At 41.5% G+C, this 23,195-nt stretch overlaps 2 protein-coding genes across 2 annotated transcripts; both read right to left on the reverse strand.

Annotated features, from left to right (window-relative positions):
- Nucleotides 1–861: 861 nt before the first annotated feature.
- On the reverse strand, nucleotides 862–7,819 carry kdelr2b (KDEL endoplasmic reticulum protein retention receptor 2b). Its single transcript, XM_036528927.1, has 5 exons — nucleotides 7,529–7,819; nucleotides 4,674–4,774; nucleotides 3,376–3,534; nucleotides 2,830–3,082; nucleotides 862–2,311 (listed from the first exon to the last, which is right to left on the reverse strand). The coding sequence occupies exons 1-5, from the start codon at nucleotides 7,617–7,619 to the stop codon at nucleotides 2,277–2,279; spliced, it is 639 nt and encodes a 212-aa protein (XP_036384820.1). The 5' UTR covers nucleotides 7,620–7,819; the 3' UTR covers nucleotides 862–2,276.
- Nucleotides 7,820–10,205: 2,386 nt separating this feature from the next.
- LOC118778065 (otoancorin-like) lies at nucleotides 10,206–22,295 on the reverse strand. Its single transcript, XM_036529435.1, has 24 exons — nucleotides 22,230–22,295; nucleotides 20,398–20,526; nucleotides 19,893–20,125; nucleotides 19,486–19,589; nucleotides 18,920–19,020; nucleotides 18,558–18,697; nucleotides 17,907–18,030; nucleotides 17,241–17,456; nucleotides 16,644–16,811; nucleotides 16,274–16,414; nucleotides 16,028–16,083; nucleotides 15,825–15,942; nucleotides 15,574–15,656; nucleotides 15,009–15,144; nucleotides 14,441–14,631; nucleotides 14,043–14,175; nucleotides 13,739–13,871; nucleotides 12,839–13,026; nucleotides 12,533–12,688; nucleotides 11,949–12,091; nucleotides 11,609–11,745; nucleotides 11,087–11,184; nucleotides 10,575–10,752; nucleotides 10,206–10,300 (listed from the first exon to the last, which is right to left on the reverse strand). The coding sequence occupies exons 1-24, from the start codon at nucleotides 22,293–22,295 to the stop codon at nucleotides 10,206–10,208; spliced, it is 3,267 nt and encodes a 1,088-aa protein (XP_036385328.1).
- Between the last annotated feature and the right edge of the window lie 900 nt (nucleotides 22,296–23,195).

Here is a 23,195-nt window from a genome sequence, read left to right on the forward strand (position 1 = left end):
TATGTACAGTGGCTTCAGGAAGTATTCAGTATTCAGACCCCTTCTCTCTTTACACACTTCTTTGTGTTATGGACTTATTCTAAAATAGATTAAATGTATTAATTTGGCCGTCGATCAGCACACAATAACCCATAATGACACAGAAAAACATTTTTAGAATTTTTTTTTTTTTTTTTGATTTTAATAAAAATCAGAAACTGAAATCTCATTTACATAAGTATGCAGATACTCTGTTATGGCATTCCAAATTGAGCTCAGATGCATCCTGTTTGCTTTGATTATCCAAAGTGGCCCTAAGTGCCCTTGAAGTCATGATGGAACCAACAGTCCAACAATCCCATGAAATAACATGTGTGAGGGGGCCCTTCGGACATAACGTGTGAATAGATGGCAGATCGTTCTTGTATATACAGTGTATACAAAACTGACACTAGAGGTCACCCTCGTGGGTGTGAATTGTTTAAACAAGGTTACCATCCCTGAAAGTAGGGAGAGGCAACACTACATGAGCATGTTCACCACCCATCAAACTGAAGCATCAAGTGACCAGGGTTATAGGACCTAATAATGTGCTACAGTCTCATTTTGCTTAAAATAACATTCCAACTGAAATCCGTCAACTGCTAACCACCAACCACACGTGGAACTAACGTATTTTACACAGGTATTTACCAGTTGTGGGATGTTGCTTAAATGTGAGCTGTATTCATTAAATAAGGATAATGTTCTGTGTGATGCCCTTACTTTTGACCACTCTTAGGCTTCACCCAAATCGACCCCAGCCCAAGTCATTGATGCATCCATTCTTAATTCAGCAATAAATGATACACAAGTATTAAGCAAAACTGAAAGTGTTTCCCATAAAATCTTTATTGGAGGTGGTATCACAGGGTCACATCATGCAAAAGCTCAATAAAAAAAAAATACATAGGAATGATTTGAATGAGAAGACAAAGGGAGCAGAGGCTGTAGAATTTAAAGAAAACAAACTATGCTGAACCTTAATTCTACACAACAATGCCCAGAACATCATACATATCTCTCAAGATTAAAAAAAATCTGCTGTGAGCTCAACAATATGCACATCATGTAGACAATTCTATGGGCATTGTTTTATTTTTTACCTCAGTGATAAGTTTACTGCATCTGTATTTCTACATAAAACACTTGAGGAACTGACCCCTGCGGCGGGAGCCTTGGGCGATGCTCGTTTGTCGCACCGTCTTCTCTTGCCAATCGAGCAGCGGCTGGGCGTGTCCTGCATCCATCATGTACACTATTTCAAATGGAGTCCAGACGATGAAATATTGTAATACAGGATAATAATACAGATAATGAACAGTCAATAACATAATGGGGACAAAATCAAAAGAGAAATCAAATGGGGATAGGTACATTTTGGGTAACGGTGTAAAGGGTTTGCCTAAGTTAAGTGAAGAAAGCTATGTACAGCACAGAACTCAATGACGATAAGGCAATACTGTATTTCTGTAAGCCATCTCTTTTGGGGAAGTGGGGGGGCACATTAAACCTCTACACTACAAAGGTGCAAAATCTCCTTATTTTATAACAGTTGTATATCCAACTGTTTCTAATCAAATGTTGACGATCTACATATAACCAAATCTTTGATTTTACCAACCAAACAAAGCAGTACATGGGGCTGGGTGAGACCGCTTCTGTAACTGGCCTTGCTCATTAAACAAGGAATGTAAACTGGGAAACATGTAGAGGCAAAATTAATCTAAAAATAAAATTAAAAAAAGAAATACCAGCCAATGCCTACTTCAGATTTTTATATTCAAAAGGTCAGGGGTACTGTGATGTCCTTTAAAGATTCCTCTAAAGATCAGGAAACAAAGCATATCTTTCAGATTGCAAACACTCTCAAACATTTAGTCAGTATTTACTTATCGAAAGTCCCCTTGACATTGCCAATTTTTCCACTAGGCGATTTATACTGTTTTCAACTCCATACGCTGAAATACATGTCGGAGCATACAGAGTACACCAAATTTGTAGAAAATGTATCATTTTTTTCCTTTATACAGAGTAATAAAAAAAGGTAAGGCAAGATGCATAAAACAGGAAACCGAAGGCTGTGGAGACCAGGGGATGGCCTCGGTTTTGTTCTGGAGTTGCTGACATTTATCAGGATATACAAAAAGCAGTAGTGGTTTCCTCTCGCACCCTGTCTCAGGCATCTTACACTTGCTTGGTGGCAACGATGGCTGGTGCCCCCCGTGAATCTGCGAAGATCCGCCGGTCTTTGGCACTTAGGCTGGCAGGCTCAGCTTCTTTCCTTTCAGGACTGCAGATTGAGGAGGGAACACGTCATGTTATAGGAGGGATCACCATATGCGTATCTTTACAAATCAACACAATTCTTAAGCAAGTTAATTCCCACATGACCCAAACATCTTCATTATTATCCAACATTTTTGAAGGCTTCAACTTCTTCAGTTCACTACTGTGGCACAAAGCGTTGTGTTACAACACTTGTTAGTGATATGCAAATCTGTTGTCAATTGCAGCACATCTCAGGAAGGACTTTGGAAAGGAGGCCAGAGGTTACTGTTACATGGCAACAAACAGCCACCTCACCTGAAAGAAAAATGCTATGTGGGGTGCACCACTATTGCCTGTCCTGAATTTCCATAAGGCCATGCTGGTATTATCCAACTTAATTAAATGAATAGCCTTCAACATATTTAAAAGTGTATGTTCCTTGTACAGAAGTACAAGATGATCTTCCTCTCATTACCACTGTCCTTACATGACCCAATGTCTGCAATAAAGTCCGTCAGACGTTGTCTGGTTGGCACTCACCTTTCGTTACATACAGGTAAAAGAAGTCGCAGTATAGGATTGTCTGAACCACACCAGCCACAATGGCAATCATGTCAAAGAAGCCCTCAAAGTAGAAGCGCCAGATCCAGTTGATGAGGTAGAGGGCACGGTACAGCCCCAGAAAGAACAGGTAATGGGTGGTGATGGTCTCTGCCTCTCCGGTCTTGCTGATCATAAATAGCTGGGGCAGGATGGAGACAGACTCCAGATAGATGGAGAAAGTCCACAAGATCTGTATGAGAGATGAAAATATATGAAAGAGTGAAAATAAAAAACACTTAAGTTAGACAGGAGACATGTGGAGAATAGCCCAACTAAAAATTAATCAATTTTTTTAAAAAATTACCATACTTCACACTGCACTGGAGCTCATTTATAATGTTAAATCTAAGCAGGAAAAGATGAACCATAGTAGCAAGCAAGACCAAAAGAACAAAAAGGTTTATATATGCAAAACAAAAGTGGTAAAGATCAATGAATACAAATCAGTGACTGCTGTACAATATGTTGTCCTAGTAGTCTTACTTCCAAGGGAGAGAAGTCATGGTTGACCAGGAAGGCCAACCCACCCACAGGGACCACGAGGAACTCCACCCTGAAGGTGTCATGGTTACCATCGTAGGTGGCTTTGAACTTGGCATAGATCAGATAAACAGTGGCATACGAGCATCCAATGTAGATGACCTACAGACAGAAGAGCATAGCATTAGGATCAATGCTGGCGCATCCATACAGGCGAACTAGCCAATTGCCTAGGGCGGTACTTTGGCAAAGGCAGCAAAATGTGGGCCAACCAGGGGCCAACTATTCAAAAAATATATGAATTGCTGAGGAATGTTCACACATTTTGTGTGTGTGTGTTTTACGCATATGAGAAAGTGGTGCATAGGAGAGATTTGGGACTGTATTATTTAGTTTGAGGGGCTGAAATTGGATTATTTGGAAAATAGCTGTGCTGTCATGACTCTGCTGTAAAGAATTTGGAACCAGGTTAGTGGAGTTATTATGTAGACCTGTTTGGTGTGTTATTTGTATATGGATCCGCAAAATGCCTGCATATTGCGTCATGCATACTCTAATATTGTTGACACTTTGAGCACACTAGAGTTGCACTATTTGCGTTATGTGTATGCCATATTGGCCTTTGTGTGTTGTTGCAGGTATGGCACACTGCAAATAGTGGCGGCATAATTGTTTTTCGCCAAGAGCGGCAGAAGTGCATGCACCAGTCCTGATCAGGATATATCTCCCCAGACAAACAGCCCCTATGCAAATTGGAGGTTTTTACAGTCAGTAGTAAGTCCTCCAGAACCCTCATTCCATTACCTTATCTGCCAACTTCATCACTCAAATACAATTTATGCCTCCTAAGTTTGTTCATCAATTATTAGCAACGAATAAGTCCTCTTAACAAGCTTAATTTTTACAAGCTAAATTATACACACTGCCTCAGATTTGGTGCCATTGAGATGCTACAAAAGACATTTGTGCCAAAAAAAGGTTTCTTTGTCTTTAAATGAAAATGTAATTTTTTTAAAATGGATCAAAAATTGTAATTGACCACACTAAGAGCAGAGGTTTTGGGCAAAAGGTGCTATTGTTCTAGATAAACTGACAAAACTCTCAACAAGCAGACATTGGCTGGAAGACAATTAACAGTTCAAATATTTAAGGATTTTTTAAACAAAGGTGAGTCAATGCAACACAATGATTATTAATCACTAGACCTGCCTACAATGTGCATAACACTTGTTCAAACAGTTTCCCAAAATTTCGGTAGAACTTTCCCCCACACGGCACACTTCCCAGTCGAGAGCTCTCACCTTCATGGTGGTGTTATAAAGGGAGATGAAAGAGGTGAGGAGATCCAGATAGCGAGTAGTGAAGACCAAGGCAAACAGAATCTGGCTTTTCCCAGAGATCCCTGTAAGAAAAAATTGGGAGGTAGGTCTTCTGAATAAGATGCCATTGTCAAACCAAGGTCTAGACCCTGGTTTTTGTTTCATTGAAGCCACTGGGTTCTTCAGCAAGCATGAGTTGTAACCCTGGTAACCTGATCAAATTCCAAGACTAAATCTCTCAATCTGGCTAATTCGTCTTACTCTCTGAATCAGCTCATCTTGCCTCTGAACCAGCAATGTGTTGCAATTTGCATATACCATTCCACCAAAATCAGACTACTTAAGGTAAAGTGTGAAAAGTGTTGAACAAACACATATTTCTTATACATTCTAAGCATAAGGTGTCTTTAATTGCCCAGTTAAGACTATGGGGCAGTTTCAATGGCTCTTAAATGAACAAATGTGCCATGCGACCTGTTCATGCACTGGACATCCATCTCGGCATACACACAGGGATTATTATTCAACATATGCATAAAAGGAGAAGGTAATCTACTGCATGATTTTCCAGTCAAGGTCACAGACATCGTATGCGTGCTGTTTTCATGCTCTTGGCAACTATGCATAAAACTCTGTAGGCCTACAAATTACAGTTTCATCAAGTGATCCAATCAGTTACTTTTAGCAGTGTTTTAAATCTACTATTTTATATATATACAAAAAATCTGAATACTTGAAAAGCATTGCCTTATTAGCTTTATATCTAATATACTGTTTTGAAGCTAGTCTGAAACTGAACTTTTTAGACTTGGTCACAGTTTTAGAGCTAGGACTGATTATATAACAATAAGGGTATTCCTAGTTAACATTATGCATTCAGTTACAATGATATGATTCTATTTCAACTGCACAAAAATTGGTTTGAATTCTTCCTTTGATTATGCATCAGTATGCTATACACATCCTAAGACTGTCTCTCAATCCTTAAAAATTCCTCCTAGAGCATAATTTAATGAAAACAGAACACAGTACCACTAAGCAAGAGAAAGGGTGCGCAATTTCAGCCATGAACAAATGCACAAATTTGATTCCTTGACCTGCACAACTGATGCCCTGTTTAACATAGGAAGATGGTCATATCACCTTCACCCCACATGCAAATCAAGGAACAGAATCGTTTAGGCATTTTTCCCTGGAATGGATGCAAATATGATTTATACTTATGGTTACACCCCGGTACAGACAACTGGTGCTTTAGGCAGAGTCACGTGAACAGGGTCACTGTGACGGCTGTGGTGAACTAGCCCACACATATCTAAAGTCTGGTGATATTGTGCTGTCCCAATGACATGACTGCCTCTCAGAGCTAACTGCAGACAAGCATTAACTTCCAGCTGCCATTGCGCTGCATTGCATCTACACTGCCAGAACAGACAGGTAGCAACATGCTCTTGTGTGAACACCACGTCTAATTCCTTGAGGCACTGAATAGTACTGTTATTTGCTAGAGTACCTCTGGAGTTCTGCTATATAACTGGTAGACAATTTCAAATACTACCGATTCGTTATCAGAGAGAGTGGCGAAAGCATCTCTCTGATCAGTTTTCCACATGTTTTGGTGTACCTACTTTGATACCTTCATCTACAGACAATACTTGCAGAGGCAGTGTGTACTGATTCGTGTCTATAATTGCTACAAATGAATATAATGATTAAAGTTTGAAATGTCCTGCTAGCAATTTGGGATCTGAAAATAATCATAGTCCTTAATCGCCACCAACATATTTTAACTGCTGCATTTTACAATACGTGAAATCGATCCCTGGATTTTGCATCTGACGTGCACCACTCCAGCACTTACAATGGATATGAACCTAACTAGCTAGCAGTAGCGACAAGTGTTCAAAAAACGCAAAAGCATTGCTTTCTACGTTTAAGTGACCTAGTAGTAACATTTCAAAGTGTTTTTACAGTAAAACCGCTTGCTTTTAACATTAACGCTCTCAAAACTATTCACATTTCCTGACTAGGCTGCCACGTCAGACGTCAAGCGAAGCAAGCGCGCATTGTAATAGGGATATCCATGAATTTGCTAACTAGACAACTAGCTATCTAATCTCTTTCATGTCAGTAGCTACCTAAAACTTCACAAATTAAGCGCAGCCACCTAGACAACCTGCGAGTTCCAGGTTAGCATGCGACTATATTGCTACCTAATCAACTCATTTTCACTCGCAAAATTAATTATGGCTTGCTAATAAAAGCTATCTTAAAGAATATGCAGGTAGTTATATTTTGCCTTACAGTTAACGTCTGCTAGCAACCGAATAGCACATCTAATGTTTGCTAGCGAACAAGCTCTACGGGTCGATATTACCTGTGGGACCCGCAGGTAGGTAGCCAAGTTCCCCAGCGAGCAAATGACATTTTGAAATACTACCGCTCTGGTTAGTTGGGCTGCGTTTTCAGTGCACTGTTGACAAGCTTAGCTAGACAGCTAGATAGCTAGCTAGCGATTACAACCTCGATTACTCCACGAATCAATGAAACACCGAGTAATAGTTAAATCCCTGTATCCCTATCTGAAAGCCGACTATATACAGTTAACTGGCTAGCGAAATGACACAGATAGGAAGCTAACTAGTGAAGAAATTTGCACAGGCCTAGCTTGATACGCCAGATAGCTAAATAGCTGCACACTGGTAACCGCTAGCCAGCCAGACAGCAATGTAAGTTAGTTGTCTCCGTTCTGTTTTAATCTAGCCAAAAGTTAACCAATCAGATAGCCAGGAAGCTAAACAACTCGTAGGTCGTTGAGAGATATGAAATCAACTTACCGGCACAAGACCTGGTTTTCCATATTTTGAGCAGCAGAATGATGATGGCTGCTAAATGAGAGAGATCTCCGGTGAGTCTGAAAATATTCATTCTACTATTGGACGCAGAGGCCGGTACCCTCAGTCACCACAGACGAAAACTGACTTAAGGCTTTGAACGTCTCTCGCGTTCGTTTCTCACGATGCAAAACTTTGCCGAGCTAGCTGTCCGGACCGGCTACCTTTATCAGCGTTTTCTTTGAGCTGCCTGAAAATGGCGAGTTAAGCGCGACGTGGCCCGGGGACGTGGCCAAAAATATTAACTCACAATGCAAGCTGGGAAAAAGCTGGAGCCAGCTGCGAGAGCACTACTTGCCACGCCCGTTAAAGGGATGGTTGTAGGGCCTAGAATTCTCCACTGATACATTGTAGCTAGTGTAGCCGGCGAATACAATTCAAGGATTGACAGCGTACATATGTAGACTAATTCAGTTCGACTTATTGTCTTGGAAAATAGTTTTTGCAAATGCATTTAGCAATCAAATGGGAAGCAATAATGAAAGTCATAAATAAAAAATAAACTGTTAGTCTCCTCAGAGGTTCTCTGAAAGTGCATGACATTTCTTGGTAACTCAACAAACTGATCTTAATTTGATGCCGCATTAACGGAGTACTGCATACTATGTATGCTGTCTGTTCTTGAAGATGTCAAGCAATTAAATCACAACTGGCAAATGTTTGCCAGTTGTTTTAAATAAAATGTCATTTGTGGTATCATGTGAATGTTGTAATATAATAACTAACATTTGTGAAATGTTTAATGTACACGCAGCTTTGCAAAATTGGATCAACTTTACATTGATTGATTTTCTGGTACTTTTCTAGGCGGTTGAGACCCAGAGGATGTAGGCTATTGCTGTTTGTAGTAACGACCGAATTTCTCTTGCATGAAGTAGACACGAGCCTGGCATCGTCCAGGCACCGATACATGGACGCTAAAGCAAGTGGAAAATATGTGCTAAGAGTAGGGGAGCTACCCATACTTATTTTTGTTTTTTTTTTTTTTTTGTTTTTTTTATCAGCCGACTCAAATAGGTCACAACCACCTTTAAAGACACCTTGACGCAATAAAACCGCGCAGCTCTCTGGGGCCAATCACAATACAAGGTAAACTATTTATGGAGATTATGCGGGGCTAAAGTAACTACAAACTACAAGTGTCCGTCATGTTTAGTGTCCCATTTATTTTTACCTTATCTTTTGAATTTGTTGTTTTGTATACCTACCTAACACAGACCACAGAAAAGTCTGCGCCTTTTATCATGTGTTGTTGGGTTATATACGCGCAATATACACGCTACTGCTAGCTAGTCAGGGAAAATGACGAGACTGGTGGATTCCGGATGTGTGTCCGGGACGCAAGTTGAGCACCAGCGGCCAAGTCTAGGTTTCACAGGCAGACATCAGATAATTATTCAGTCATTTATTTTTAAAACAAGAATGATGTAATGTCAGACATGTATCGGCCGCTTTATTCGAGCAGGTTACCATCCGTGATTTTACAGAATATACCGTCTTGAGAACATACATCACTTATTTGCTATTTATATGACATTTTCACGTGCATTCGTCAAAGGTACAATTTTCAGAATCGCCACAATTCTAAACTGTTGATTCATGCACATTTTTTTTTGTTTTGTATTCTTGCACTCTTCGAGTAAGGTACATAAAAGACCGTAGTCAGAGTTACTGTCTTGATCTTATTAATCCATGTACTGCATAACCTGTAATTATATGATAATGAAAAAACCAGAATCTAGACAAGATCCAGAATAAGTGAGGCTGGTATTTCACAAAACTACCAAGCAGTCTGAAACCTATTAAGAATTATGTTCAGGTCCTCTGAATTATGGGTACATTGTGTCCTGTTTTCTGTTGGTAACACACTCCTGAAATTGTATACAGCAAAACAATTGATCCCTTACACCATTTAAATCGATAGTAAGGCAAAACAATTATCTAGGTATGTACAACAAGAAAGCAAAATCTGCTTTGTTAACATTTATCTTTTAAGGTGGTTGCTCTGATGACTATGATGAAAAACAGACTAACTATACTAGACTATCTCCTCTTCTTTTAGAATCTACCATCATAAGAGAGACACTTCAGTTTACAGTTGACATATTAATCCGAGTTACAGATTGAGTAGTATTCTGTAGGTATTCTGTGGTTGCAAAGACCAAAGACACCTCAGCGTCCAAATGATTATCATTGCGATTCAGCATAATGTTAATGTGTTGTGTTCATACTGTGTCGAGCTTATCTGTATATGAGCAACCCACTTCTGCTGTAGAAAGGCTCAGTGTTGGTCCACACTCTACTGGCTAAGCAGCAATGTATTTTAAGGACATAAGAAAGTTTACTGATGAGAACAGGTTATTTAGCTCGTTGAAATTTCAGCTGTTGTCTAGAGTGCAAGAGTGCATTTAGAGCTGTTTTAACCCTGTTCTTTTTCTAACTGTATTTATTAAGCCTGCACCATATATACATTCAGTACACATTAAAGAGCAGGTTTTTATTCCTCTGTTCAGCATTTTTTTTTTTTTTTAGAAAAAAAGGGCATTCATCTGAGATCTCTGCCCCCTACACAATCGCAGACAAAATTGGCAGCAATTCTTTGTGGAGCTCCTTGGCACTGCTATAGTTGCCACTCTCCAAGGAGGGGTGTACGCATCATGGCCAAGAACCACAGCCCCTCACAGACGTGGAGACACACACCTGCAATTGAGACAGCTGTAACAGGGACAGGTGGAAAGTCAGAGACTTAGCTCTAAACCAGGACTATGTGATAAATATATACCCCTGGCACCTCAGTTATAATTACTAAAGAGGGACTTACAGGTACTCTTCATTGTTATCACAATTCCTATCATGAAATTAGGCCTCCCCCCTGCCCTTTCAAGCATACTGATATACTCTTCAGCAGATCTTACTGATCTGAGGTCTGTCACCCTTGTCCTGAGAGTTAAAGAGTTAAAGAGTATGCCAAAGGAATAAAAGTGGACACCTGAGCTAACTGTGATAGTGATAGCAGGGTGGATGTGGCTGAACAGAGCTTCTCTTAGGCCGTCTCTGGCTGCTTGGAGGGCCTGTAGCTGCTCCTCACTCAGCTGGGAACGCTGTAATGGTGTTACTGCCATTGCATTTTCTGGGCCCAAGCTCTGCAGCTTCTCCAAAGAGAACTCCTGTTACAAGGAATTGATAGATTAACTGACTGTACTTTGTCACGTTTAAAAAATATTCAGGTAAAAACTGTTTAACAGTACAAGACTTCTAACAGTTCTTAACTCCATGCATTATAGTCCAATGAAAATTTGTCAATGATGACATTAGGAATAAACAATGGACAAAATTATGTTTTGTTCATGTATTATTTAGGGATATTGTTGTTGTGCAGAATTTAAATGCCAAAGGGTCATTCTTAGTAAAGGAATATATATACAGTACTTAAATTTACCAATAACTCTGTGTTCCCTGGGGAATAATGAATTCAGTGTGCCTTCTTTCAGCCTCACTCACCCTAAAGCTCTCAGGAGGGATAGCAGCAATGGCCTGAGGCAGCAGGTAGGGCATTAAGTCTGAATTTAACTCTCTCATCTCCTCAATACTCATGCCAGCTGTAGATGACACAGAACAATGCATGAACAATACAAATACATGGTCTCTCAGTTTTAGACAAGAAAATATTTACAAGTGTAAAGGTACATACCAACATGTATTCAGATAATGTTCAAATGCACAGCAATGAGGGAGAGACATATGACACTAAGACAGTGACATACATTTCCAAAATTTGCAAGGTTTTGTCTGTCCTTCATGCCTCAGCTACATTTATTTGCTCTGGCATTACTGCCCTGAATTTAGATATGTAATGCATTTTCACACTCAAAACCTTTAGCATGTACTATGAATGCAAAGGGTTGGAACTGGGATGAGTGCTGAGACCTGGTGATATACAACCATAAGATAATAAGTATGTAACTACTTTGTCTTTTGTAGCTGATGCACACAGTGGCACAGCGATTTAAAAATGTCTCCCACCTGCCACCACGCCCACCTCTTGCAGCACAGAGCTGTTCCATCCACCAGCTACCCCAAAAATCTCCTCTGCTTTTTTCTTTAGCTCCTGCAGGACCGGCAGGGGGCAGGGCAGGGTGCCAATCCGGCCTGCTGTGGAGCTGCCAGCATGGGACAGTGGGGGAGATTTAATCGCACAGATATGACAGATGGCAGTGACGCCCCCACATACTCACACATACTCACACAGCTCTTGGTCTAGTCTGAAATATTGTAATAATGCGATCTAGAGACAGGCTGCTGTGTGTTGCAATAGATTAAAGCTCTTGCCCTTGTAAGCACCTCTGCCCACCTGCACACTCACCTGTAGGCCCCAGGACTGATTAGGTGGATGTGGCTGGGTTCAATCCCGCACAGCAGCACTCCCAGCGCAGCCAGATCTGACCCCCGCAGTTCCACCATGCTGAGTCCAGATGCTTCCAGGAAGTGATACAGCATGCTGCTCATCTTGGAGATCACAGAAACAGGGGCTGAAACCAAGGCTGAAGGAGCAGTGCACATATAGACTGACCCACAGCTGCAATGTGACAGTCAGGGGCTCTGATTAAGAAAGCGCTATGTGTAACCCATCCTTTACCTGTCTCCCTTTTCAAGGCCTTTGCAGAAAAGAAAGTGTGAATACTTCACCCACACAATGCAAGGACAAAACTCGCAGATGACAGTAACACCTCTCTTTGTTTCATGTGATGTTTTGCTGTGTTTTGTATTTGGAAGCTACAGACCACAAAAACTTTCAAAGACAACTGTATGCAAAGATTCAACTTATTGTGAAGGCCAATAATTTATCTTCCAGAGCAGAGAAGTGTAAGGTGACGCCCTGCTGGTGCCTGTGCACGCTGTTTGAGCTGGCCACATTTTGTCTGAGTGTGTAGTGTATCTGCCCATTACCTGCTGTGATGTCCAGCTGCTCTGCTGACTAAAGGCGGTGAGAGTGTCAGTGGAACTGAGGTCGAGCTCCCAAATCTCCTCCTCGGTCAATGCCAGAGCAATGGAGCCCAGAGCAATCACATGGTAGGTCTTCCAGGAAGACAGCGGACCCCAACTCTGACACAGCACAGGAGACAGGGAGGTTAAGACTTATATTATTAAAATCATGTACTTCAGTTGTGGTACTTCAGGCTAGCTAAAGTGATAAACACAAGCACAGAAAGCTTGCAGCATCATTAATAACCACATTAGTACTCAAGGTCGAACCTCTTTGGCCCGAATCTTTAGGGCCCTGAGCTGGGCCGGGCTGTACCCTTGCACTGAGCCCAGCAGCTCCACAGTCTGGGTGAAGGTGTCATCGCTAATGCACTGCAACTCTTCGGCAGGCCAGAAGACATTGGCTGTTGACAACTTTCTGATTTCATCAGCAGAGGGCGCTCGGATTGAATGGCAGTCTGCAGGATAGAATTACAAAACTAATTTGAAGATTGGCAGTAGTCTTTAAATTTCCTTCAAACAATACAAAACATTTAAAAACACCACGAAGAACACAATGTCTAAAAGGTCAAATCTGAGCCTTTTCCAGAGATGACTTACAAGCCGAAATGACAGATGCTTGGGGATACCATGTGACAGTACTTTTCCACTTACTGACAATGTAGATGTAGTGAAGTGACAAGTTAAAGAATTGTTATTCATTCATGGAGTCACAAAAGTCATCACAATAATGGGTAAATGTGTGCTGCTATAGCCAAGTATAGTGATGGCTGAGAGTGCATTGTTTGTCAAGTCACTGGAACAATTACAGTGCATAGCAGGACATGGGCAATAAGGTTAAGGTTTACTGTGTGTGGAGTTTATGATACCACATTAATGGCATTGTCTTCATGTATGCCTCAGTCAGTACAAACAGAAGCACCATCCATGTATCAGAATTATTTCTTTACACACAAGGGTTTAGTAAACCATATAAGTAGGAACTTCTCCAGTGCATCAAGGCTCCATCTTCAAACACAATTGTTTCATTGGTAACGCAGAGATTATTCAACACAGTGCATTTGATGAAAATTTGAATTAATGAGTAACCTTCATGTGCAGGGGTGTGACTGAGCATAAGAGTATTTAGTGTTTGCCTGTACCAGTGTGACAAGCCTCTCTTTCACTCACCAATCTGCGAGCCTAGGCTGGGCCAGCCTCTGTATCCTGTCCCACGCACTACCTCAAAAATGGCACTCAGGAAGTGTTCTGGCAGAGGGCTCTCCTGGGCCTGTGTCACTAGGGGCAAAACTTCCTCTGGATGCTTTCAAAGAAGGACAGGATAAGCATGACTAAGGGCTGGTGAATTTTAAATTCACATTTACAATTTACAATTACACATTCATCAATTTTGTTTTCTTGGTGTCTTGTTTCACCCAATAGCTGTTCTCCACTACAGAAACACATTATTTTGAGAATTGCAAAGTGGGCTCACCTTGTTGGCTAGGACAAGTATTTCTTCCCTGGAAATCAGTGTGACCAGCAGGCCCAAATCTTGGGTCAGCTCAGCACTCCACTTCTCAGGCGGGCTTAAATCAGAACATCTGTTGTTAAGACTCTGTTCAGATCTGAACATCATCCACACAGATATGAACAGACCAATGAGACAGAAGACTTATCAATTGCATTAATGTTAGAGGGAAAATATCCACAATTTTTCTTCAACATTGTCTCAACATTGCTTTTATAACTAAAACTAAAATAGTTTCACTGATTTCAACCTTTTTTTCAGGGATAAGCATGTGCGCTTCGTTTCGTATACTACACATGCAATTGAAGCTGAAGAACTGGAGACGTGTATGTCAAGTAAAACATTGTCTCATTGGACTGTACCCATAGAGCTGCAGCATCTTGCTCCTGATCACTTCCCTTTGCTCCTGGGTGAGGTGGGCACAGCCACGCAGCTGCTGGAGAGCAGTGGGCAAGGCAGCCAGGGACAGATGGGCTCGGATGGCTGCAGGAGGCAGGTGGCAAAGCAGTATCCCAAGGAGGTCCACATCATACTCATCCCGAATACCTTCACCCTACAATGGCAGACACGCACTGCTCAGCTAGTAAAGGAATAAAGGGGCGGGAATGAGTTTGCACATTGGCATACTACAGATTAAACAAGATGCCGACAAATATTTCATAAATGAAAACTTCAGAGTAGCAATAATGTGATAGGAATTGATTGTTTTTCCAACATAAAATTATTCTGTGGGATCCTATTAAATATATTTATAGTTGCACTATGTCTATTTCATCTACAAGTCCTCTGACATTCAGAAGCTGGTCATGTATAAAAGCTACAGGAACATATAACGTCTCCAGCTCATACATAATGGAAATTTTCAGTGAACCTAGGTCCGGTAAAAGAGCTGTGACAAACTGATGCTGAGAAAGAGGCTCCTGGCCCCACCAGACATTGCAGGGCCTTCCTGATAACAGCCTCCAGTTTCTTGGTATGCGCAGTAAGGTGGTGAAAGTCCACGTCACCCAGTGTAAACAGGAAGCTCTTGCAGGAGGAGGTTGGCATATTGTCCACATATTCCACCCTACAGGTGAGAAAGACCAGCAGCATACACCTGCTACTTTGACCTGTGAGCCTTAGCGCAGGGCAATAATTCAGAATGAATTCAGCAGGTTGTAATTATACTTAAACTAAATTAATTTTATTTTGATGATGTAGATGCGGGCTCACATAGAATGAAAACAGACACTTTTCTATGCTCTGTTATGCTCCACTAAAACAAATCACATACTATTTCTGTTCAATGAGAAAATGATTCTTGTAGCAGAAAAATATGTAGCATATTGCCTCTTCTCATGGATAACACCTATCCTTTGGTGTGAAATTTTCTACTCAGAAAACATATTTGTAACACTTCTGAGAGAACCTGCCCACACAAATACGTTCCCATGCCCACACACACACACACATACACACACACACACACACACACACACACAGTTGGCTCACTCACGGCAGTGCAGACAGCAGGACAGTGGGGATGGTTGAGTTCTGTGAGTCCAGAACATCCCAGAACCTCCAAGCCAAGCAGTTCCTCTGACACAACAGGGAGATTATCAGCACATCACACACCATGATCCTGAAGGTACATGATCCAGTTTCCCCTGAGAGGAGCTGCGATGGTAGTGCTCATTTCATTTTTGATTCCTACATATATTGGAGTTATAGCAGTTATTAAGTCTGGGTCCAAAAGGTTTGAAGCACCTGGAATGCAGAGAGGAGATGGATGTTCTTGCTAAACACAGGTAAGCTGTCAATCAGAGAGTTGTTGTCCATCCTCTGAATTTTGTCGCATGTGATGCCTTTCAACAGCTGCCCAGTGCTGGAAAAACACAGACAGACAAACAGGGGTTATTTCTCAGTTCACCAAACCAATTTCCAAAACAGACATCCTCAACCCATCTCACCTCAGCAAGTCTGCAACTGGAGTCCTCTTGGAGAGAAAATCAAACAGGAAGAAGGCCTGAATATAAATATTAAAAAAAAACAGAAAAATGCAGTCATGCTTTGTGGATTGAATTTGTATCAGCTGATATCACAAAGTTAGTCTTACGTGGAGTGAGCATCAAACAATTTTCTCTGCATCTGACAGCTCAGCGTGTGTCCCGTTCCATCTTACCGCCTACCTGGCTCTTCTGTTCATATGAAAATACCTGGCTGCGGGTCAGATGCTTGTCCTCCAGGGCAGTGCTCTCCAGCCTGGGCAGGTGCAGTAATGTGGAGAGAGACACTTCACTGAAGAGTACCCCAGGGATCCTCCTCACCACCTCCTCCAGGTCCACTGTGGTCAACATCTGTCACAGCAAGCACTCCACACAATGAGCCTATTCCCTCCCCCTCAAACAGCGGGAAAGACTACCCTGCACTGCTTACCAGTAGTAAGGCATGGGTCAGTCTGAGGTAGGCAGACCTGACACATGTCTAGTGAGCAAAGTTACTGAAACAGCGGCTGCATCAAACATAGGTTTCAGTCCAGAGAAGGAGCTGTCTCTGAAAGTTTTCTGTAGAAGCTGCAGTTTGTACCTGACTGATGATGGCCTGTTGCTGTGCTGGGCTGAGGTGTGTGGCGTATTGACTGAGTGTGCCCTCCGTGGCCTGTGCCAGCTCTGCTGTGCTGACACTGTAGAAGAGGTTGGCATCTAACCCAGACACCAGAGAGCCCAGATGACTGATGTTTTTGAAAGACAAAACCTGTAGGGACAGCCACTGAGACATTCAAGAGGAGCACTTCACAAGCAAACAGACAATCTCAAAACTGCACCCACAATTTCCCCACCAAAGTCATTGGAGAGACAATGCGCTACAGTCAAGATTCTAGTTCCTGTTTATATTACATGTACAGTAGTTATAGAATGTATAGTACTTATGGTGTGTTGGGCTGAGACATGCCTATATTCAGGGCTGACCAAGGCACAGGAGAAGTGTTTTGGTCATCTTGAGTAAAAGTAAGAAAAAAAGAGGGACAGTAACTAACAGATATGACTGCTTTATTAGCAGTTCATGCAGGGCTTTCAGCTGAAGTGGCAATAGTAGGGGGTTAGCTGTATTGTAGCTGTGATGTTTGAAGTACGTGTGGGGGAATAGCCATGACAGCTGCTCAGGTGCTGGTGCTTCAATCACCTTGCTGGTGCCCATGTACTTGTGTGCCAGTACGACGGTCTGACTTCGCGTCCAGCCTGAGACTTGCTGGAGGACAGCCATAGAGCTCTGCACTGCCTGGTCTGATAGTGACTCCAGCTGGCTAGGAGTCAGACCCACCACCGCGTCTGACACCGAGCCCAAAGACTCATTCAGGGTCTGGTTCCGAATCATGATGGCCAGGAGCTGAGACTTCAGCTAGGAAAGACATATACAGACATTACTAGCATTTAGCAGACACTCTTATCCAGATTGGCATTCGTAGGTTACAGTGTTTTACGTTACCCATTTATACAGCTGGATATTTACTGTGGGTTAAGTACCTTGCCCAAAAGTACAACAGCATTGCCCCAGCAGGGTATCAAACCGGCAACACTTTGGTTATGAGTCCTGCTCCATACCACTATGCTACACTGCCAACCCAAGACAAGATGTAAATCCAGATGAAAGACAGTAGTGACCTTTATTGCTTGTCCTCACCAAATGCTGGGAGTGACACATTTCATGGAGCAGACAGGGTTGGACTGTCACTGAGGAACTGCAGCGCATATGCGTGGCATTCCTGATGTATTCTCTCTCTGATTTTTCCTCTCCATCTCACAGGCTGCCACACCCTGGTCCTTGCCCTGACCTCTGGGTGACCCTCACCTTATGCACCTCTATCAGGCTCCCCCGCAGCTGGTTACACTTAATGAGCTGGTGCAGCAGACTGCGGGCATCACTGGCATCCAGCAGCTGCACGTTGTCGTAAAAGCACACCAACAATCCCAGCCTGCACAGGAGAGCACACACGCGCACACACACACACACGCACACACGGACACAAACATACACAGCACACAGATACACACAGACAACTGAGGTCAAAGACAACTGTCTGTTAACTAACGTTGTATTGAATACATCAATGGTTTGTGTTCAAAATTATCCCAGTGCAATATGCAAATACAAAAAATCCAGATAGGTAACCCTTTGGAGATAGATTATTTAAGATAATGTAAGATGTATTAAGATAATACATAGGAATGTCTGCAGCTTGGATCCATTTCAACCCTTGCCGACAAGTTGAAATTATACACATTGACAGCAATTCATGAGGGGGGCACTCAGCAGTACTACTATGTCTAGCAGTAAACTGAAATGTGAAAAGCTCCAAGCTCATTGGAGAGACAGCTGTCAGAACCAATGATAATATCCTTATAAAATGGCCCTGCTGAAACGTTACACTACTAGAGAGAATGGGAGCACTGTAATCTCTTTCTAGTCAGAAATAAGCATGCAGGACTTAAAAGATCTGACCTGTATGCAATGGACACATTGGCCATGTCAAAACCAGAGGCATTTATTCTATGGAGGAAAGCCTTGCCAGGGCCAAGCTTGATGTCATACACAGAGTCCAGCTGCTTGGTGGCATTGTCATAGTGAATGAAAATCCGCATCTGGTAGACAAGGTGGAGTGGGATGGTTAACCTTCAAGCAACTGCCAAAACGTATGTAGCTTCACTTAATGTGATTTAAAAAAAAAAAAAAACAATGTAAGAGGAGACAAGGGGTGACAGTATAAGCACACTGGAGGTGTTAGCTATACGGTAACAAAGTAAGTGTGTTTTATTGTGGGCTAGATGCAATGCTGTCTTTCACCAAGCACTAAGGCGGCTCACCTCACTGAGGCTGATCCTGTGAATACTCTCCACAGTCAGGTGAACCATGTACCTGCCCAGGAACCACAGGTTCTCTGCAGTCATCCAGACATTAGGGCTGTCTGCAATGAGCAGAGGGCTTTGAAACTAAGTGACACACCTTATCTTCAATGTTACTGTTAGACCTAGCTTTGCTACTGGGTATATATACTGAATAATATTAGTAAAAATATTACCTTTGTTATAGTTTTCTGTCATAGTCTATGTCACTGTAATGTATTCATTTAAATGAACCAAACTTTGCACAGCATTTAATGGTAATCGTTGTGACAACCATTTTTGAGAATTGCTTGGTGTTGTTACTGTAGTTGTTCCCTTCCAAACAAAATTTATTGCAATTATACAAACACACAAGACACTGAAGTATTGTATAGCAATGTGTCCTTAAATAGCCATAAATAATGTCATATGGGATGATTTCAACCACCAACACAACCATCTCAACCACTATCTAGATACTTGATGAAGGTGCAACAATGTTAATGCTAGTGTTTCTAAAGGGGGAGACAGAAAACATAGGATGTTACGTATGGATTTATAAGTCTTCTGTAGCCCCAGTATGATCCACTTGTAGATGGCCCTTTGTGTGATCACTGAGAACATGTCATACAGGTCCTTAAACACAGCTGTCCTGCATAAGATAAGAGCAGAGGAAAAATCTACTCTCAGCTTATGAGACGGCTTGCTTTTTAATGTAGGATGAATGACTTGCTCAAATGAATCTGAAAATTAGGACGGCAGAGGGATAGCAGAATTATAGCAAACTAAAGATTTACAGAGAAACTACAAATTTGCTAATCATTATACACTTCCAAAAAATTCCAAAATTTCCAAAAAAATTGAATAAAAGAAATATTGAATGTGTAACGTAATATAATATAATATAATATAATATGCTATTTCAAAGATGTGAACCCTCGTGCTGGTCACTCACAGGTTTCGGAAAGTGTCATCAGACAGGTCTGTGGGCAGGTCTGTGATGAAATCCTCCTGGACAAACTCCCCATCTGAGAGGCTGAGCAAGGTGCCCATGAGGTCCATACAGAGCCCCTCCCTCAGTGCATACACACACTTCTCTCTGGCCACTGCGAACAGGGAGCGATTCCCTCCAGGGCACTGTTCCAGCGATGCCTTCATCACACCAAAGTTTATGTTAATCAGCCCTGTCTGGAACAACACACAACACAGGCATAAAGAGTGGGTAGTCATGGTGAGTTGCAGTCACGGTGTACTGTCTTAAGTCTGGATGTTCTGGCTTCACTAAGGGAACCTTCACTTTAACTCGATTATTTTCATGAATGTTCTCCATTCTGTTAAACAGCCCCCTTCCTGCTTGTTAAATAGAAAGCAATGTAATATGAGGTATGATTTCATCAGCTTCTTTTATACATGCATATGTTACAAAGGGAGTGGTTGTGATAGAGCTGGGCCAGGCTGACCTGCTCCTTTCTCCCAGTGAAGAGCAGGCGCAGCATTGTGGTAAATTGCAGGATGTCCAGGGAGCTGAGCTCAGACACCAAAAACTGGGTGTCTTGAATCAGGGAGCTTTCATAATCCCTCAGGATGCTCTGGAACGTAACAAAATAATACACCGACACCGAAATAGGTTTCTAGACATAAAATATAATCCACTGTTTTAAAAGTCAGTGATTCAAGGATAATCATAAACAATTATTTATTTTTCTTAAATGAAATGGTTGCAGCTGAGTTACCTCTGGGGTTTTATACTAAATAAACTCAGTCATTTGAGGCAGCAACAGAAACCACCTGTGGTAAATCTCCCATTAACAAAGACCACAAGACAAAAGAAGCCTACATTTGGGGCTCCACCACTGGGAGAACTAAGCGAATTACCTTTTATGCTTGTGGTAGAATGTATAATGTACAGTGTTGGTGTCCATAAAATGCTTTCTAATGATTAACTGTAACATATTTACTGATTTACTCCCCTTTATGAGAGTTGTCACAGAGCTCCAGATGGAAAATTAATGCATTAAGTATTAAAATACAACTGATTAGCAGGCCATTGACTAAATATTAGCTGTTCATTTATTATGAGACACATCTATTTGTGATTGTGTTTGAAATCCCCTGGATGGAGAAGCAAGTGTCTTACTGTGATTCTTTCCAAACTGAGAGAGTCATTTCTGTGCAAGAGGTACCTCAGGGCTTCAGCTGGGCTCCAGGGCTGTTCTGAACTGAGAGGCCAAACATAACACTCGGCAAGACAGGACAGATTGCATGTAGAGTAGAGAAATATAATCCAGGCATTTTCACATTGCATCGTCTTTAGGCTCCTTGTTCAAAAGGATAAGGAATGGCAAAAGCACAGATTAAGGCTTATCGAATACAATTTAAGTAAACGTAACTGTACTTAATACAGCAGAATAGTGGTTTGCTTTACCTTGCAAATAGGTATGCGTCAACAAGAGCTGAAAAATCACAGCAACAAAAAACGAAACATATCAATACATGTTAGTGAATTAAGTTAAGTAATGTTCATAAGCAATGCTCACAAACAGAAATTTCAACAAAATTACCTTGAAGATATTTTCTGGACAAAAATTCATCCTGAAAAAGGAAATTATAGGCTACTTGCTAAAATTATACACCATAAATTTAGGTTTATTGACCACAATAATTAGATAATTATAGTAATTATGTAATACAGACAATTATGTACACACATACATATGAAGGAAAACTGACATACCAGAGCCTTTTGCACCAACTGGGGCAATTCTTGAAAAATCAGAGGAGAAACACATACATATAATTATGCTAATGGAATGCACATTTGCATATTATATCAAAATGTCCTTAACAAAATGTGCATGACAACACACTATAACATATTGTATAAAGGCCAGAAAAATATCAATATTTATTAGACAGTCTCAGTGTCTCACCAGGCAGAGGCATTCTGTCTTGTGTATTTGAGAATGGCCCAAGACCTGGGAGGAACAGCAGCAGCAGAAGAAGCACAGTCTCCGCCATCCCCAACCATGTGATCCAACTTGACTGATACTGATCACAGATCGTCTGTACGCATGCCACATCAAATGTGTTTCAACAGCTGAGACAAGTTATACACACACAAAAACGTGAATTATGAAGGGGGGTAGTACCCACAGAATAATCACAACAACAATGAATCCTTTTCACTACTTTCAAAAAAGTGACATTGACCCTTTTAGTCTGCTGAAAGTACGCTTAAGAAAATATGTAATTAACTCCTGCACAAAAGCACTCACCTATGGAACAAGCTTACTTTGGTGTGCAGGCTTCTCTTGGGGGGCCCGCTAAAGTGCATCACATTTCCTCCGCTGCTCCACATCTAGCCATTTCTTAGAAGTGGCCCCTCTGTTTCACCTTGCTTACCTTAACTTCCCCCAAAGAACTCAGGAGTACCACATCCAACGTCTTAGAGACACAATGGAAACCCAAAGCTAGAAACTTTTTACAAATGTGAAAAAATCAAAGTATTTCTGAAAAGGTATCCCTATTTTCAGTTACGCGCTCTACGATTTCTTCCTCCCATCTAGACCATTCTTCAGTGCTGAATGAGAGCCATCTCTATTCATGCAAGACCTTTACTGGAGGCAGCACCGTACAGAGTGTTCAGTCTCCTAAGTGAAATGTGATCATTTCCATTATACCCAAAGGAACTGGCAGGTGTAATTTTCCACTCACAGATAAGGTACATAGAACAAATTTTAAAAACACACATAAATTAAATAAAATCCATACCCATAAATTATGTATATGCATGTGTTCTCTAATGTCTTTTTCTTACACTTCCAAGTATGGATTTGCTAGAAAATTTCCCACAAATACCCCCCCCGCCAACACACAAACGCGCACACACACAAATCCCACAAACAAAGAACCAAAGATTCTGGCCAAACCAGATCAGTGAGGTAACGAAACTCAGACATCCTTCAGCAGAACTGGAACTGAGACACACACGGCCCACAGCTGGCTAGCACCAGCATTCATTTTCACCCATGTCCCCTTCACACACTGCTCAGTCAACAGGACAGTACAGAGGACGGATCAGTGACACTTGCAGAAATAGATGATCTTTCACTGACAGTCATGACACACTGCAAGTGCTCCATGTCATCAAGGTAGCAAGGCTGTATTTGTCAGCTTAACCCTGCCCCAATGAAATACACCTGCATGTTCTTGGGACAAGGCATTCAATGAAAAGATTGTGCTGTGTTAACAATGGTGT

This window comes from Megalops cyprinoides, chromosome 1 (assembly GCF_013368585.1).
Source record: "Megalops cyprinoides isolate fMegCyp1 chromosome 1, fMegCyp1.pri, whole genome shotgun sequence".
Taxonomy (NCBI): Eukaryota; Metazoa; Chordata; class Actinopteri; order Elopiformes; family Megalopidae; genus Megalops; species Megalops cyprinoides.

What these genes read in the sequence shown, in the direction of transcription:
- kdelr2b (XM_036528927.1), bottom strand. Translation starts at nt 7,619, where the DNA reads ATGAATATTTTCAGACTCACCGGAGATCTCTCTCATTTAGCAGCCATC. An exon ending in GAAAACCAGGTCTTGTGCCG is followed by an intron (nt 4,775 to 7,528) that starts GTAAGTTGATTT and finishes TTTTTCTTACAG; the next exon opens with GGATCTCTGGGAAAAGCCAG. An exon ending in TTTATAACACCACCATGAAG is followed by an intron (nt 3,535 to 4,673) that starts GTGAGAGCTCTC and finishes TTCTGTCTGTAG; the next exon opens with GTCATCTACATTGGATGCTC.
- LOC118778065 (XM_036529435.1), bottom strand. Translation starts at nt 22,295, where the DNA reads ATGTGGAGCAGCGGAGGAAATGTGATGCACTTTAGCGGGCCCCCCAAG. An exon ending in TAAAGATTCGGGCCAAAGAG is followed by an intron (nt 12,689 to 12,838) that starts GTTCGACCTTGA and finishes GTGCTGTGTCAG; the next exon opens with AGTTGGGGTCCGCTGTCTTC. An exon ending in TCCCTCCTGAGAGCTTTAGG is followed by an intron (nt 10,753 to 11,086) that starts GTGAGTGAGGCT and finishes TCCTTGTAACAG; the next exon opens with GAGTTCTCTTTGGAGAAGCT.